We start from the raw sequence: 19019 nt of genomic DNA on the forward strand, positions 1-19019 counted from the left end.
GGTTTTGGTTACGTATTTAAAAAAGCAAACGAGCAGTCTAGGATATGTGTCCAATTAACCACTGACATAATTGTTTAATCAGTTTCTCACACACAAAGACAATAACAGTGATTCACTACAGAGTGACTTCACACATACAGTGCTGGCTTCATGGAATACAGAAATCTGTGTACACAAGCGTTAACCCCAGTGAGGTCCTGGAACAACAGTCCCCCATCAGGCATCCCTGACAAGGAAAACCTCATGGCCCCAAAATACTAAGGGTCTGGTCTGGCTTGTTAAATGGCTATTCAGAAACAAAAGGATAGAGAGATAGGAAGATAACAGGTATGTGTTTACCCAACATGCAAGTAAGGAAGCCTCCAAGAATAACAGCTTAACCCTTAAGGAATTAAAATCTGAATTTGACCCCCCCAAAAAAACTGGTTCTCTTTCCAGTGGTCCAAAAAAAAGTTAACTGCAGTTTTTCCCATACCTTTTTCTTAGTGGACTTTGGCTACTTTGGGAAATCAATCAATATGAGATCTACTCGGAAATGTCATATACTTCCACTAGCAATAGAGAATGCTTTGGTCTTGGTGGTTCATCGTGGAGCTTGGGAAATGCAATAGAACAAACACACATCACGTTTGCTTTCAAATCAACCCCTCTATTTTCCAATTCTTTGTCACTCCATTATGATGTGGTAGAAAATAGTGGAAAAATAAGAGTAGGAGTTAAATCGTGAACTCATATTCAGATTGGAAAAAGGTAGAACATTTCAGCTCCTTTTCCACTAACGGAAAACACAAAGTAGGAGCTAAGTGCTCTAGAAATGAATTGAGGAGAAGCAGATTTTGTCTAGATTAAAACCCAAAATGTGAACCAATGAGCTAGGGGTCCAGCTACCTCAATTACTTGCAACTGTCCTTAATCAAGATATGAGCCAAGTTCCAGTACACCCAATAGGATCAAGTCATAGTTGATGGGTATCTGGGTGGGCTCACCAGTATCCAGACAAGTTTAAGATATTCATGGCAAAAACTTGTTTACACTAAGCTAAAAAGTACCATTTTTAGTTGGTAAAGAAGGGAAAAAACTTTGTTTCTTATTAATTTTTCAAGGAAAAAAAATAAAACCCAGCTAACCTTCAGTCTGCTAACTATCTCTCTTTACACATTGGCACCATGAGATTTGGCCAGCAGTGCACCTATTAGTACTTTTTTTTTTTTTTTTGCAAAGAAATGAAGGAAAGATGCCCATTTTCTACCTTGTTACAATCTTCATTTTTTCAATGGAGTTGACTTTTAAAAGTTCAGATAATCAGTTCTTGAGAGACAAAATTATTTCCCTTCCTGTTCATTTATACAAAAAGAAGACTACATAGACTAGTATGTATTTATGAGGATATTAATGATTTCATTTAACTACAGGGTCAGAAAAGACTCTGGGGATAGAGGGGAGGTAGAAGGGAGAGGGAGAGACAGAGACGGAATGTGTGAGAGAGACAAAGGGGACTATAATAGTCCTGGATCATTTCCAAAAAGTCTGGCATCCAATGCTGCATCTGATAGGCCCTTCCAAAGTTTTTACTGATACGCATATTCTCCTATCTCATCAAGACCATTTCGATATAGACAACAGGTGTTGCAATGCAGAGCCTCAAACCCAAGTGCACAAGTCTTCGGGGGGAGGAATAGGACAACAAGCAACCCCAGAACTACGCGTGCTAGCAAGCAGGATAAAGCTGGCAGAGTAACTACTCCATCCATTGGGTTATCTGTCAAATGCTCCTTTTACTGTGGGTTTTTCTTCTATCTTCACAAAGCTGCTTTTCTTTGGGGGTGGGGAGGGAGAGAAGGGAAAGAATAGGAAGGAGAGGCACAAATTCCCAAAGCATTCAGCACCTACGCTACCTCACTAACTCAGAAGCACAGGCACAAGCCATGCCCTCAATCTTCCCTCTAAACATCAGCACCATCACTTCCTTCTCTGGAAAATACTATTTTATAAAGTTAAGACCATCCACTGGTGGTAAAGTGACTGCAAACTGCATTAGGTGCAAAGTTAACTAGAAACCAGAAGCACTTCCACTCATGAGTGTACTGTTACCAACAGGACCTCCCTGGCGGGACAGGCTATTCCCTGGGAACGTTAGGGGGTGGGATCTTCACATCTGAGGGCTCAACACCCCATATCTCCCTGGCGTATTCAGTGATTGTCCGGTCACTGGAAAACTTCCCGGAGCAAGCAATATTCTTGATGACTTTCTTTGTCCACTCTTTGGGATTCTGCAGAGCAAAAGAGAAGGTAGAAAAACTCATCAGAACGGAGTCTTTGGCTACAAAGATACAATATGTAGGAATAGTCCTACAAGCTGTAGTTTTGGCTCTTGAAGCAGTCTGCTGGAAGGGGAGGAGTCCCTAATGCTTATGTTTATTAGACTATTACTAAATGACACGAGACCCAGGATGACCAAAAAGGCAAATGTACTGCTGTGGAAACAGTATGCATGGCCTGTATATCTCTACTAGGGGAGGGAGTGGGCACAGAACCTAGAAACTTCAGGCAAGAGAAGTCTCTTAAAAATCATAAACTCAATTCAAACTTATAGAGTTCTTAATGAGCGCCTACTTCATGCCCATTTTGTACTAGGTGTTCCAGGGAACAAAGTATAAAGTCTCTGCCTTAGAAAAAGCTAAACGTTTTAATGAGAGAAAGGTGAGATATATCAGTATAGAAAGAAAGAGCTAGAAAGCATTTAACAAGATAGAGCTTGAGCTGGCCTAAAAAGTACTCGGAGAAACTGACTGAAATTCTGAAGAAAATACTAAGAAATGTGAGCTGATCTTTTATATCAGTATTAGGCCCTAAATCTAATGGCACACAAGGCTGCCTGCAGACAGTAACAAACACTTTAAAAAATTTTTTTTTTTACAGAAACTTTTGTTACCCAAAATATGACAAATATATAAAAATCTGGCACAAAATCCAGTCAGACTTTATGTTCACTACCCTGACATTCTTTTTAAATCATTTTCATTCCCATTGTCAACCTGCTGGGCTTTTAAAACTCTAGACGTCAATTTCTAAAGCTTGGAGAGACTAAAAGGAAAGACACTAAGCAGCCAGAACCTTTGCTGCTAAGAGATTAGCTGAAGTGAGTCAGGTAACGTCAGCAAAGAAGATCCTGGGGAAAACGCTAAGGCCGAAAAGACAGGGCATATAACACTGGAAGGAGAGCCATGAGGAAGGATGAGATTTTTCTTCCTGGATCAAAAAGGAATAAATAGGAGCAATAAGTGAAAGTCAAAAATAAGCAGATTTTAAATTGACATAAAGAAAACTTCCTTCCAACCAGAGCTCTCCAACCAACAAGCCTACTATGTGCTAGGCATAAGGGATACCCATCAATGTGGAATGGCTGCCTCGGGAGGTGAGGGCACCCTTCTCACTGGTGGAATTCAAACACCACCTGCGTCTTTTGTTCTCAAAGAGAACCATAACATCTGGGAGATGCCGTCCTGGCAGCCTTTTTCATAGCTTCCAAAAGTCATTTGGCCTGCTCATCTACAGTGAACTCATTCACGCCTATCAATCCCCTGCTCACTTTCTCTTAGCCAATTCACTTGCTTCTACTGATCTCCAAGATAGGAAAAAAAAGAATCTGAAAATAGCAACCATTCTTATAGTTCTCCCTAGACATTAACATAAAAACAAGTCAAGTAGCTATAGAAAGGTATAGCAGAATGATTTCTATTTAGCCTATTCTCAATTTTGTGTTTATCACCTCATACTTATATAAGTGCATTTGCTTCCTAAAGTGATCCTCCTCCCTCTAATTTCTGTCCCCTTCAATGAACCTGTTTCATCACTCACTTCCCTGCTGAAAAACATACAGCAGCTTCTTGGTCTACATTCCAAGTTCTGACTCTGGAACCCAAAGTCCTCTTGCCAAAAGGCTCAGTAGGAAAGTTGTCTAGTCTTCATCTGTCTGTTCCTCCAAGTGTACTGTCCAATCTAGCCAGCCTATTTTTTTGCTGGCTTTTTTTTTTTTAACTGACTTCCAATATCCATTTTTGCTTTCATGTCTTTACTCATGCTTTTTTCCTCGGTGCTTCTCAGGCCAAATTCCAAAGCTAAGACTCCAGTTGAATCCTTTGCTAACTTTCCTAGACTAACTACAATTGAAGACATTTCCTTTGCAGCACAAGCACTGTTTTGAATTGTATTCTAGCAGTTTCATGTATGTAAATATGCTTCCTTAATTAGGTTTCCAGAGAAAAGAGACCATTTCTTCTTTCTTTTTTATATTTATAGTATCTGGCACGTTGCTGGCAATATTTTATAAACAACAAATTATCAAAAAGTGAATGAAGAAAATGTCCCTCCGCTCATTTTTACAGCTACTTTGTGGTATTGGTTGCTTAAAAAATCTAGTGAAAATATACATACTGAGCTGAGATATCATTTCCAGCACTACTAACAGTCCAGTATTTAGAACTTCTTGTTATCATATCTACAAAAGTTCTAAGGAAGAATATTGGTATTAATCAGCTTCCCTTTTGTCTGAGAACCATCAGCTTACCATATTTACTATGCCAATCCTAACTCTTCAACTGAGATGTGACAAATCTCCCTGCTGGACTCAAAGACAAACTAAGAGAAAGAATCCCTGCTAGTAACAATGCCATGAACAGAAGAGACCTGGGTGGCAATGAGATACAAGAGTGGGGGATGGGGTGGGGGGAGGAGGTGATTTCCATATTGCTATGGATATAATGAGTGGAAAGGATTTACAATCTCAAAGGAAACATATTAAGCAGATCTTCTACATCCAATTATATAACTCAGGTCTATGAAATGTTCTCCAAACTCTCTAGCCACCACATTTGAGGGTTATAATCTATTTGTGACAAGATGAAAATATCACTTTAGAGACGCCTCTTTGAAAGTGAAAGCAAACAAACAGCAAGAGAGAGATGGTTTGGCTCTGCCCTTCATATTGGTAGCTGGCCAGGAGAACAAACAAAGGGCCTCATATGCCAGACTTCATAAAGAAACATCTCCCAACAGACTACATGGCTTCCTAAGCACCTCATGACCCTAGGTTTTCAGAAAAAATATGCAGTATTACCCTATATAACTGATCCACTTTTGCTTGGCACTCTATATAGGCTTCATAGTCAGCAAACACTTTAAACCTGAAAACAAAAAATAGATTGTGATTAGAACTAAGTTGAATAAAGTAAAAAAAAAAATACTTGGTAAAAATTTTTATTCTATTATAATAGGATATGTGTGAATGGACAAAAAAAAATCTAGTTCTTTGAATTTTCAACACCAATTCTTTTTAAAACAATCTTCATTTCTAAAGAATTTAAGTGTACATTCATTAGGTATATCACTTTTGATAGAGCTAAAAGTAGTTAACCTAAGTGATAATATTCATTAAACAAAAGCACTGTTACAAACACTTGAAAATCTTGAATGCTGCAGAGAAGAGCTTTCTGATTATGTCAATGATACCTCATACATAACCAATTTTTTCAATATTGGAAAAGATCTGAGGTAATACTGATGTGAGTATTCTCTCCACTGATACATAAAATATCCTAACCTGTTATTGAACTTATTCTATTCTCTCCCAGGTAAATTTAGTTTAACCCTTGTACTAAAGACACACATACCAGACCCATGCTAAAAAGGCTTGAGGTCATCTTGATAACCTGATAAGACATCAAAGTAGAACTTTAGTGAAGAATGTTACAGCTAAAGAACCTATATTTATTAAGTAAATTTTTATTTGGTCCTTTAGCTCTAAATATATTTGCTGAGCTTGGCTCCCGGGTATAAAATTAAAGTTTTGTAGCTATTTAATTTGTCAAAGGCTAGCTATTAAATAGATCTGCTCGTTAAGAGGCACAGTAACAGAGGAAAAATAAAGATTCTAAGCTGTAGCCAGAAAAAGTCAACTTCAACAAAAGAGCTAAAGTTAACAAGACATTTAACTGACTAAAAACATTAACCAGTGAAAATGATTGATGTCAATTATAGTTAAAACTCACATTGAGACTTTGGCTGTGCAACACAACACCAACCTAAGAGTGCCTCAGTACTCATCGTTAATTGGTTCCAGAAGGCACAAAGAGGGCGAAAGCCATGCGTAACCATATGAATTTTCCCACAAGGAGTAAATCACAGCCTAACCATCCCTCCCTACCCAATTCTCCAAAGGGACAAGGCTTACAGCTTGGAGAAACAAGCTGCAGCCTTCATACTCGCCCCTATCCCACACTGTCCAAGCTTCCTGGGGGGAGGGGCCCTGGGGCGATGGTCTTCCATCGGGCTGCCAGGAATCCTGGGCCCCCTACCACACCCCTCCACCTGAACTCCTGCTGAATATGTCTGCTGCTCTGTGCCCCTTCCAGTTACGGATGTTTGGGGAGCTGGGAGACTAAGTTGCAACCACACCATCCTGCAGGAACTGCTCTGTGACCTACCTGCTCACGTGAACCACCTCAGCACAGTGGGCTCCAACCTAACAGTTCCACTTGAAGAGCTGCCCATGGCTGAGGGCAGAGTCAGGAGGGCCTGGCAGTACTCTGGCCAACCTCACCTCCCTAATGCTCAATCAAGACAGCCACCAAGTGTGACAAACGCTAAGCAAGAAGTAAGTGTTGAAGCTTGTTTTTTTAAAATCAAAATGCATGGAATACAAAATTCGATGACTTTCAAAACAGACAAGTGCTGGAGCACCACTGTACTAATATTTTCTTCAGAGCTATCTACCCCATTATCCACCAACTTTTTACACAATTAGGGGAGACTATGACTAAGATTTCCACTCTAGGAAGGGAATCAAAAGTCATTCATACACTTAAAAGCAAGGGTTCTTTAGCTGAGGTTCATAGACCCAAATCCATGGAGAGATTTTTGGGGTCTGTGAATCTGAATGAGAAAAATTCCAACTTTATTTTTGCTAAGCTCTAAAATTGAAATTTAGCATTTCCTTCTATTAAAAATTTAAAAACATTGTTTTGAGAAGGGGTCCAGGACACATGAAAAAATTAAGAGCCTCTGCATGTAAAGCTAAATTACCAGGCACCAAGCTGATGCTTATAATTAGGCCCTTAGTTTCAACAATAATTTTCGGTTGTCATTGCCTACATATTATTATTATCATTATTATCATTGATCCTTAAAATAATCTGGTGGGGTAGAACAGGAGTTGTTGCAACAGTGATAAAATAAAGGAAACAGGAATGAAGATGTGTTCTGAATTGGGTAAGATTTCTACACAAGTCGCATGTGGACAGGAGAGAAGGCAGAGGAAAAAGCTGTATCCATGACAGCCAAAAGTTAGACTAGAACTTGAGCCATTTTTTCCCAAGACTAAATGTTCTGTCACAAATGTGGCCTCTGAGTAAATATCAGTGCACAATTATAACTGTGACATTTTCCAACATTACATATCAATTATTACTGAATTAGTTTTTATTGGGGCCATGTTAAGCTCTGCTTCTGGCAGCTTGAGGTTTACCTACATAAAGGGAGAAATGATGTAGGAAAAAAACAGCTTTTTCATGAAAATTCAGATTTAGGCAGTGCAGTGGATAGAGCACCAGGCCTGGACTCAGGAATACCTGAATTCAAAATCAGCCTTAGACATTTACTAGCTGTATGACCCTGGGAGAGTCACTTAAGAATCTTTCTGCCTCAATTTCCTCACCTGTAAAATAGATAGAACCTATCTCCCATCCTTACTATGAGGCTCAAATGAAATAATATTTGTAAAGTTATTAACACACTGTCTGATATATAGCAGATGGATATAAATTGCTCATTCCTTTCCTTTCTTTACTCCTCAATATTGTCAAGTGTCAAAAGAGATACAGATAGAATGAGCTAGATATACAAAAAAGAAACATTTTGCACTCATTGGGTTATAGTTGGGACTTCAAGCAAAGGAAATTTCTAGACAAGTGTGAAACAAGTTATATTTTCTACCTGTCATGATACATTAACATGTTCACTACATCCTTGAAGCAGTCAGGATCCTTAGGAGAGAAAAATCCGCTGCTGATCTGGTCAATCACTTGCTTCAACTCTGGGATCCGGTCATAGTACTCCTTAGCATTGTACCTGCAGGGGAAAGAAGTGCAAATATCCTGATGTGGACAGGTGAGAAGATCATATGAACGATGATAGGCCTAGGATCAAATATGAGATGTCTTCCTTGATCTATGAATTTCTACTATGTGGACATACAGGGGCAGAATGCAAAGTTTCCCAGTATTTCCTCCTCTCTTGCATAGTCCTTTCCAAGGACTATGTTAGGCTTCATGTAGAAAGCAGGAAGGGCTTCTAGGAGGTTGAAGTGAAGAGAAGTGCACTGGGCCCTTGGAGCCACCAGTGCAAAAGAAATGGAGAAAAAAGTACAGAACAGAGGAGACCAGATGGGCTAGGCGTATGTGTGGGAAAGAGGAAATAGCTATATTCATGCTTCCTTTATGATATTTATGTTCTGTGGTCTTTCCTTTAGCCAAAACCCAAGGACAGGAAGCATTAAAAACGCCACATAGTGCATAGGTGAAAATTTTTTATATTATTCAAAAACCAGACTTTGCTGGTCTCTGAGGGAAAAAAGCTTTACCATGAAGCTGTTTCTGCTCAAAAGCCTTCCAAGGCTCTCCACAATCTGGCATTATTCTATCCAATATCATGTTCTAAAGGACTTAACTCTTTCATCTCTGGAACACAGTTCCTGGCTCCCTTTAGGACTCACTCTCCTTACGGCTGAATCCCTCGGGCAGCCTGCTGCTTCAGGATATATCGGTTTTAGGAGTTTCCCATCATTACTCCTCAGGCCATCTCATCAGCTGTCTTCCCTTCCCCCTCCCCCCTTTTCCTAGTATAGAACCAAAATCAAACAAAACCTCAATCCTGCTCCTGCTACTTGAAAAGGTATCCACCTTCCTAAGGTTCCACTCACTATCATGAGACCTCTCCCATATTTATTACCTCCCTCTTAGCATGGAAGCTCCCCAGGGCAGCTAAGCGGTACAATGGACAGAGCATTGGGTTTGAAGACTGCGAGTTCGCATCTGATCTCAGACACTTAGGCAAGTCACTCAACCTTTGCCTCAGTTCCCTCAACTGTAAAATGGGGACAATAAAAGGAAGCACCTACCACTCTGTTGTGAAGAATAATGTCTGATACATACAAAACAGGTTCTACATAAATGTTTTTTCCCCTCTCTCCCTCCCTTCTTTTTGAAGGCAAGGACTGTCCTTCACTTTGCGTATGTATGTCCAGCAAAGCACTGTACTTGGCACCCAGTACTGTTTAATAAATTTATTTTTCTTTCATTATCTTATTCTACTCCCTACCATGTATTCAATGTTTGAGCCAAACCGACTGTACTACAAACCTTCCCTGCATCCTCTCACCTTTTCCTCTCCTATCGTACACACGAGCACCATCTAACTTAAATGCCCTCTCTCACAAAGCCCGTTCTGATTCCTCCCCACTGGTGATACCTTTTCCCACACAAACTTCATAAATCCCATTGTTTTCTATGGGCCTCAGGAGTCACCCCACACTGTTACCACTATGTTTGCCTGTGCGCGTGTCCTATCCTTAGAATGCTAGCTCCCGGAGAGCAGCTTTCTCTTATCTAAACTCTGTCTCTTCTCCAGTGATCAATGCAGTGCAGTGCAGTACAAGTAGGCAGTTAATATTTGTAAAATGCCTTTCTCAAGCTTAAGCAGCATTTGATTACTTAGAACTATAAAAATAGCAAAGATGCCATACTTTATGTAACAAACAAAAGGAAATGGAGGAAAAATGACTGAGCAATGGAGAAGCTCATACCCTTTCTTGTCCAGGGCCTCCACATCCTCTACTCTCATACCAAAGATGAAAAGATTCTCTTCTCCAGCTTCTTCAGCCATCTCTACATTAGCACCATCCATAGTTCCAATAGTGAGGGCTCCATTCAGCATAAATTTCATGTTTCCTGTGCCTGAGGCCTCTGTGCCAGCTGTAGAGATTTGCTCTGACAAGTCAGCTGAAGGGATCACTATGAGATGAGAAGAAAAGAAAAGGGCAACATAAAAGAAGATGAGTTCATTCAGCCGTTTTTTAACCATGGTTCTTTTAAACCTAGTTTATCTGTCATTCCTAGGTCTACCAGAGAAATTATTTACCAAAACCAATGCTGACCAAGAAGAACTCTATAATATAGAGGGAACTTGATTTCTAAAGGTTTTTAATCCATCAGTAAAACTATATAAAAAAAAAAAAAGGTGGATTCCCAGATCTTCAGAGGGCACATTTTTAAAAAATTACACACACACACACACAGAGAAAGAGAGAGAGAGAGAAATATAAATAATAGAGATGGCATTTTTTAGTGGAGTTTTACTGGGAAGACACAAGAGATGCAGGGAGAGATGACAATCCAACAAAGAATATTTCTTATTTGTTGGCATTTTCCATGACGTGGCATCTAAAGAATTTATATCAGATTTAGTAGTTTATCCCAAGGGTGCTCTTAATTAGAATTTTTCATGATGTACATGATAGAAAATTTGCACTCTTCCTTATAGTTTTCCCCAACATGCTGACAAGAATTGTTCTTTTGGCTTTTTGCCTTTTTCAATACATCTTAGTTTGCTGTCATTGCTATTCAAGTTTGACAATAAAATGTCAAAGAGAGTACTTTATGTTATATTGCTTCTTTCCAAAGTATTATTAGTAATACTGATATAACAAATAGCCAAATCTAGCCCTTCCTTAAAGATGAAAAATGATATTTGAGAAAATAGAGGTCATTACCAATGTCACAACTAAGACCATAAAGTTTCCCGAAGAAATTTTCTTTTAGTTAGCTAAAGAATAAAAGATAAAACTCAGGCAGAACTGTGAATACCACCACTGAAGATTGGCAGTATATGTAATACTACAGAAAGCAGTTCATAATCTGAATGCACAAAAACATATTTGAATATGTTCCTTTATTTAGGAAGCCTGCAAAATTGCAAATAAAAGCTTATACCTAGGGAGCTTATAGCCAAGTGAAGCACCTGGGACTGAAGAGATAACTAGGAACTTTCAGAATTCAAACCCTAGCTCAGCTTCTTATTAGATGGTGCAAATCACTTGCCTGCCAATATGTGTCCTCATACTAGGAAAATTAGGATTTACATTTGAGATCTAGAGCCTTCATCAACCTGGAAGAAGTCTGGAAGAGTATTCAAGGTCAGCAGGTATACCTCTGATGCACATTCATAAGAGCAATCTCAAAATTCTCAAAACTCTTTCTTTTTTTTTTTTTTTTGCTGAGGCAAATTGGGGACTTGCCCAGGGTCACACAGCTAGACAGTGTCTGAGACCAGATTTGAACTCGGGTCCTCCTGACTTCAGAGCTGGTGCTCTATCCACTGCGCCACCTAGCTGCCCCTTCTCAAAACTCTTTCAATTCCAGCTGTGGACACATAAGAACCACTACTACTGGCTGCCAGAATCAGAAGTAGCAGATGAGGGCAGATGTAAGAATAATAGAAGCATCAAATCTAATTCAAAAGCAGTTATATTAACCCCTGAGGAAGTTGTACAGAAGGAATGAGAAGGATTTCTAATAATTCTGAAAAACAAAGTGATGTCCCATGTTAAATAAATTTTCTTAGTAAGAAGCAGTATGGCTATATATAAAGCAAGCCAGGTCAGACCTGACTGAGTTTTCCTTTCCTGAATTCACAAAGGAGAATATTTGAGGAAATTTCCATCCAGTATGAAACACAGCAACACAAAGCTATTAGGCACCTTTCTGCTTTATTGCCTTTGATGGTGGCTTCTCCCCATGTGAAGGGACACAAGAGACATGGGTCTAAAAAGAGACCCAAAATTCAAAAATGGGGGGAAAACCAGAAAAACTGGAAAAAAAATCAGAGGAAGGAAAAGAGAAATAAGGGATGAACTTGAAGGACAAGAGACAGGAAAAAGAACACCATGAAATAAGAGGAATTCAGTGCTAAGGCAGCATGAAAATGACTGTCCCCATGGCTGTCAACTATTCTTTTCTGACCTTTGGACTCCTGGTTTCATTTGGGCCCAGGTTAAAGTTCTTCTACGGGAAGCCTTTCCTAATTCTCCTTAATCTAGTGTCTTCCCTATTGAATGTATCCTATACAGAGCTTTTTTCTACCCAGTTATTTGCATGTGATCTCCTCTACCAAACTGAGAGCTCCTTGGGGAGCTGGGGCTGTCTTCCACCTTTCCTGGGACAGGACAGCACAATTCTGGCACGTAGGATGCTTAATAAATGTTTATTGCCTCACAAACAATTCTGATATTAAAATGCTGATGTTCCTGCTTGGTCATGCCTAATCTGCTAGTCAAGGATGAAATTCTTTCATGGTAGACTAGAGGACAGCTGATGATTAGCCTTTCAAGGTTAGCACTCAGGGGCCTAGGAAAAAACCTTCTCCACCCTTAGGTAAGGCTAATCAAGTTTAATCAAAAGTTACAGTCCCAGAGTCTTGGATTCCATATTACAGTTGCCAGTATAGAATATCTTAGTAAAAGTTGTTTCCAACTGAACCTGAGACCACATATATTTATATTTCAAGTGAAGATTTCCAAGTTCTACCTTTTTCAGCGAAAGATACTCGATAATTCTCTAAGAAGATCACTTTAAGCCTGTCTCCGACAACTGGATCTTTATTGACGACATCACCAATGGATGTAACCAACTTGATGATCATTTTAGCCATATGATAACCAGGAGCAGCCTGCAAAAAGATAAAGATCAGATAGCTTTAAAAATACATGGCAAGCTGGAGATCATTTAAGAATGAGAAAAATAAAAAAGCAAGAAAACTAGTTTATTAGGATAAATGCTTATAAACCAATAAATTTCTCTTGTAGGAGAGTGATTATGAACTATCATTAAAATTAAATGAAACACTGAGGATGCCCTCAAGGAATCATCTCAAGTTATCACTTGACTTTTATGATCAGAATCGCAGTCTGAACTATCCAAAATTTTTGCATGTGAAAATAATCAATAAATGCACATGAACTAATAAGCATCATTTATTAGAGTAACGGTTTTTTAAAGGAAAATGATACCCTCCTTTTTCCTTATTCCAGGAGACAATATACTCTATTTCTAAATCTATCACTTCCAGTTCAATTTGAACACTTGCTGCTTGTCATTCCTTCCAATCACATAACATGCTGGTTCCAGGTTCAAGTACTTTCCAATCAGTCTTATTTCTTCTAATCCCTTCCTTGTATTGAGTATTTCCTATTTATTTTTCCACACCACTTGTTTGTGCACACTTGTTATGTTGTTCCTTCCATTAGATTGTAAATTCTTCAAGGACAGACTGTCTTTTGCCTTTCTTTGCATCCCCAAAGTGTACAAAACAGGTGCTTATAAATGCTTATTGATTATTGGATACAGACATCCACATAGAAAAGATTTTGAATTTTTTGAGATAAAATTAGATGACTTAGCTAGTAACATCAAACTACACCAAACCTACAGTTATGTGAAAAATTCTGTATTTCAACATATTACATACCACAAACCTTCAAAAACTGGTCATAACCATCATAGGCATATTGAGGACTTTTTGATCTTAACCATTTCACCAATCTCTAACACCAACCTCACATTTATCTAAGAATGTAAATTTCTTTACATTTGTTGATTCAATTTTGTTTTCTCCATCTCAAGAATCCTTCTAGGACTTTGGAAAGACAAGAAAAGGGGAAAATGAGCCTAAAACAAATAAATTGGCAGAGAGTTAGGCTTCTCAGGCCACAGAATAAACAAAAAGCCACCATTTATTTAACATGAATAAGGTAAATGTATCATATTGTGCAATCATCTTTACTGAGCCAGGAAGAACTGGGTTCAAATCTTGTCTCTGACACTGACTAGCTGAAAAGAGGGACAAGTCACTTAATTATTCTCAGCCTTATTTTCTTCCTTTGCAAAAGGAGTATAAAATAGCGACTGTACCCACTTTACAGAGTCATGGAGAGGCTCAAATGATAATGTATGGAAAGCACTTTGAGAACTTTAAAAGACAAATGTTAATATTTATCTTTGTCTTTTTTAAAAAGCTCCCATAACCATTACCCTAATGCCAAGGTCTCATTTTTTCTCATCTGGACTCTTACAATAATCTAAGTGATGATGTAGATCTTCTAAGATCTCCCGGCCTCAAATCTCTTTCAACTACAAACCATCCTGCATACCACTATTAAATTAATATGGCCTCCAGAATAAAGTAAAAATTGGTGAGCCTCCACAATTGGGTTTTAATGCACCCTTGCTTTCTGCTATGCACAGATACTCTACACATTTCAGCCCAACTATTATTCTGATTCCCAAATGCATTTTCTGTTTTCCCCCTTATATTTTGGCTCCCTCTTTTCCTATGCCTGTTTCTACTTGCTGAAATCCTACTCAACCTTCCAGAGCCAGCTCAAATGACTTTCTCCATAAAGCCTACTTCTTATTTTCTAAATAGATGTAACCAAAGCTAAACAGTATTCTGTCTTTGTCTTATAGCATCTATATTCTGCTTTGTGTGGTGGCTGTTTGTGTGTTTACACACTCTGCACTTAGCAGAGTGTCTGGCACATAACAGGTGCTTCTAAAGAATTACTTGCTTTCCTTCCTGTGTCATCTTTTCTCTTCATCACAAGATAAGCTCCAAGAGCTAAAGGCTACATTATTTTATTTTTTACTAATATTGTAATATTTACTAATAATATACTAATAATAATTTACTAATACTAGTAATATTTACTAATATGTACATAATATTATGAAACCTAAGTATCTAATCAATTGAAACAATTCTACAAGAAATAGCCCCGTAGAATGCTTAATACCCTTAAAGCCTATAGGATGTTCATCTAAGCCATTATATTGAGTCAAATGACAAATCCCATCTCCTACCCATGTTTCTTTTAATTCTATCAACCTGCTTAAGAATCTTAGAAAAGAAAAACTGCAGATTTCAGAGTTCAAATGCCATCAAGTACAAGACCTCCTTAAAATGGCATCCTTCAAAACTATATGACATTTCATGAAGTGCTGTGCTTTTAAAGGATTCTTTCCCTATGTTCTTTGATTGCAAAACTGATAGAGGATTTTATTTATCTTATGAGATTAAGTATTTGTATATAAAGTTTGCAGAACCAGTAGATATATTTATAATCGCTGTTTTAGTTTACCGAGCCTTCCTGAAATTATATAAGTACTAAATACAATTTTAAAATATTTTTAAAATGGATTAGAGCAAAAACAGCTCAATTTTCAATTGATAAAATAGCTATACACTATATACTTTGTGTTCATTTTCCAAATACTCATAACAGAATGGGATGACTGAATTACAAGAATGCTATGGTATGCATTGCAAATGATTTAACCAGAGGAATGTAGAGGAGTAAGTTACAAAGAGAAAAGAGAATAGTATTTGCTCCGGGGTAAATTATCTGAATGTCTGTGGTATAGTAATCAAATAAATAGCACAGGCTTGATCACCCTATGCTAGCTATCTTTGGGTAAAAAACAGTCCAAAGGTGAACTGCACTGCTACAGTATCCTGTCATTAACTATGTATGTGGTACAATGGCTCAGGAAATTACAGGCTAGATTTCTCATCAGAAGTTCTGTCAAATATGCCTCCTTTTGATTGTGGAAGTAAAAGTAAAAAGCGGATGACAAGATGCACTTAAAATTTTTAAAAAGTTATCCTGAATTATAAATCCAGAAAACAAAAACTGGCAGAAATGCTAATGTCTTACTTCAATAAAGTCACTAGGTTCACACAGGATTCAGGTGAACAAAATGCTGAGGACCTTGAAAAACGCCCAAGTATGATTACTAATGCACTAGCACAGATCAGCTGCAAGGGACCTGAGTAGGCCCTTGTGTGGTTGATGACCGCCTGAAAGAAGAACCCATTTAATAAGGACTTGCTCTATGTAAAGCCCTGTGCGAAGTGCTAGGGATACACACAGAAAAGTAAGACAGGCCCTGTTCACATTCTAACAGGGGACGATAACCACAGAGGTTTCAGGTCCTGAAGGTAGAGCCAGAGTGCTTCTTCATTGATGCCATTTCCAGTGATAGCATGTCTGTTGATTTAGGGGCTCCTACTATTCCCAATGCTTTTGGCCCAAGGGCCTTGAGCTGTTTCCACTGAAGTCTGAGGGAGGATGGTGGTCAAAGTAATGGCAACGGTGGTTCATGAGGGGTTAACTATGCATCCTTATGTAGATCTTTAAACAACATTCTCTTTTTCCCTCTCATTAGAGCTGTCTTTTTGTGTCTTCAGAATGTCTCACTAAGCTGACTTTCTCTGATAATGCCTGCTACTTGCCTGGCAAGACACAGAACGTCCCTGGGCTTCACTTACCTCATCTGTAAAATGGGAGAACTAGGTTAGATGGCCTCTAGGCCTGGCCTAACGCAAAATCTATGATCTTAACATTTTTAGGAAATAAGATTCTGCCTTTCTTTCTTCTGTACTTTTGAAATCTTCTCTTCCCAAATAATAGAGTACATGTCAAGCAATGTCTTCATCAGAAACTGTAAGGGAGCACAGCCATTTTTCCTTATCCCTACACACCCACGTCCCATCACATCCAACCCAACAATCAGTCAAAAACCCTTGAAAGGTTATATTTTCAGAACTGCAAAAGAGCAAATGTGTTGATTTTCTTCCCTTTTAAAAAAAATAAATATTTTATTTCCTCCTCAATTACATGTAAAACGATTTTCAACATTCATTTTTTTATTATAGCTTCTTATTTACAAGATATATGCATGTCATTTTTTGTCAACATTCAGGCAACTGGATATAGTTTATACATGTGTAATCATGCAAAACATTTCCATATTCATCATGTTGTAAAAGAAAATAGAGACCAAAATAAAAATGCACAAAAAATAAAGGTAAAAGTAAGCTTTGATTTGTATTCACATTATATCAGTTCTTTCTTTAGTTTTTTTCATGAGAAGTCCTTCAGAATTGTCTTAGATAAAAGCATTGATTTTCAAAAAAAGAAACTGAACATAACGTACAAAACACAATTTAATTTTTATAACCTGCTAGTATTCTAGAAAGTATTATTAAAAGGAAGATGAAGGAACATCCAGATCAAGAGTGTTCATTAATAATCAGCAAGGTTTTACCAAGAAATCAGCCACGCTATTAACTTCATTTCCTTTCTTGTTACAAAACTGGCAGAGAAGCCATATGGTGCAAGGGATAAAATAGTCTGCCTCAAAGCTAGGAAGCCCTGGATTCAGATCTCCCCTTCTGGCTAAGAAACCAGATGCAGACTGACTTCTCAAAGCTCTGGTCAGCGAAGAGGTGCTGACCTCTCTAATGGAGGAGTTTCCTAACCCAATGAGGTCCAAGATCTGGTCTCTGTGCTCTTCCCAGGGTCTAAAGTTTTGGAAGAATACTGTAGGCAGGTGGGACGACAGAGCTGGAAGGTTCTTGGAGAGCACTTGGTCTACTCCCAATGTTTTAAATAAAAGGAACATGAGGCCCCAAGAGGGAAATGGCTCTCTCAATGACCAAGTCCAAAGACTAGAATTTGGAAATAAGCTGGACACAGCTTACCTATACAGTAGCAAAGTATATGAAAGAGGCCTTCGTGAAAAAGTAGAGAAATACTGGCGCCGAGGTGGAGCTTGCTAAAGAATACATACAAGAACACTTATTAAAGGCCAGAAGTCAGCTTGCCAAGAGGGTTTCAATGAAGTGCCCAAATTGTCTATGCTTTGCACTGTGCTGTTTACTATTCAATTACTGGATGATGACATTCTGAGGGGCATGCAGTTTAACATGTGGATAGGGTTAGTTAGGAAGGACAGAACAGACAAGGAAGAATTTTAAGAGCTTGATGGGCTATAGCACTGGGCCAAATTGAAGATGAAATTTAAGATGGATCAATGCAAAGTGTTGCATTTGGATACAAAACATTCTATTTCACAAGAACAAGATAGGGAAAGTTCCCTAGAAAGCAATTCAATTGAAAAACAATGAGGAGTAAGAGGGTAAATGAGAAGTCATTAAGACACATTGGAGGCTAAGTTTTTTTAGCCATAGTGACTACCTACCAAAGCAGTAGATATGGAATGGACAAGCCATCTAACCAACATACAAAAGGATTATATTCTTTCCATCAAGGAAGAAAAATGACAGAAATCCAAAGATTATCTTACCTTTCCTCCAATCATGATAGTCCTTGGTACAAAGGATTTGCCTGGGTCTTTCCTTATTCCTATAGGGTTAACAAAGGAGGTTAAAGTGGGGACAATTACTTAAAAGGTCATTTCATATTACAGCTTACTGATAAAGCTCTTTGTTCACTACAACATAGTTTAACTATACAATAAAAGAGGAAAACATCAAAATGATACTACAACTAAAGAAAAGATGGTTTTTCCATGCAGATGAAACAAAATATGGCACAGTAACTGCAACTTAACTTGATTGGAAAAATTATTTTCTTCTCCATATGATAATGAAAAATAAGTTCATTTCCTTATCTTTACTGTGTACTATCCAAGGTTATTAAAAATATGAGATAAACATAAAGTAAATCAGTCACTGAAAATATAGATTATATGTGTAATTTTTCTGAGTGAGTCATTTCAACAACTTTACAAAGAAGATCTGATCACAAAAATCTCATGAGAAACTCAAAAGTAATATAGGAGATGTTCAATATTACCTGAAAGCTCTTGAATAGACTTGAAAGAGAGGACCAGTGTGGAAATCTACCCAGAGCTTATTTGCATTTCAAAATTTTTAGAGCATTTTAAATTAGGGCCCAGAGTACTGACCTACTCACTGCCAGATAATAATTGATACAGCCAGAATTTTTGTACTCAAGCTCTCTGGCTTCACATTCACAGCTTAAAGATTATTTAGAATCTCATTCTCAGATAATTTTTTCATACCTGCAAAGGCTCTTAGAGATATTT

At 38.1% G+C, this 19019-nt stretch overlaps 1 protein-coding gene across 1 annotated transcript in view; it reads right to left on the reverse strand.

Moving 5' to 3' along the window:
- Positions 1-43: 43 nt before the first annotated feature.
- Positions 44-19019, reverse strand: part of PYGB (glycogen phosphorylase B) — a 70677-nt gene continuing 51701 nt past the window's right edge. Inside the window, exons 15-20 of the mRNA XM_051975820.1 lie at positions 18255-18313; positions 12636-12777; positions 9857-10064; positions 7990-8124; positions 5117-5183; positions 44-2270 (exon numbers count right to left, since the gene is read on the reverse strand). Coding sequence (XP_051831780.1) covers positions 2118-2270; positions 5117-5183; positions 7990-8124; positions 9857-10064; positions 12636-12777; positions 18255-18313 — 764 coding nt within the window. The 3' untranslated portion in view covers positions 44-2117. The remainder of the gene's footprint in view (positions 2271-5116; positions 5184-7989; positions 8125-9856; positions 10065-12635; positions 12778-18254; positions 18314-19019) is intronic.

This window comes from Antechinus flavipes, chromosome 2 (genome assembly GCF_016432865.1).
Source record: "Antechinus flavipes isolate AdamAnt ecotype Samford, QLD, Australia chromosome 2, AdamAnt_v2, whole genome shotgun sequence".
Classification (NCBI taxonomy): domain Eukaryota; kingdom Metazoa; phylum Chordata; class Mammalia; order Dasyuromorphia; family Dasyuridae; genus Antechinus; species Antechinus flavipes.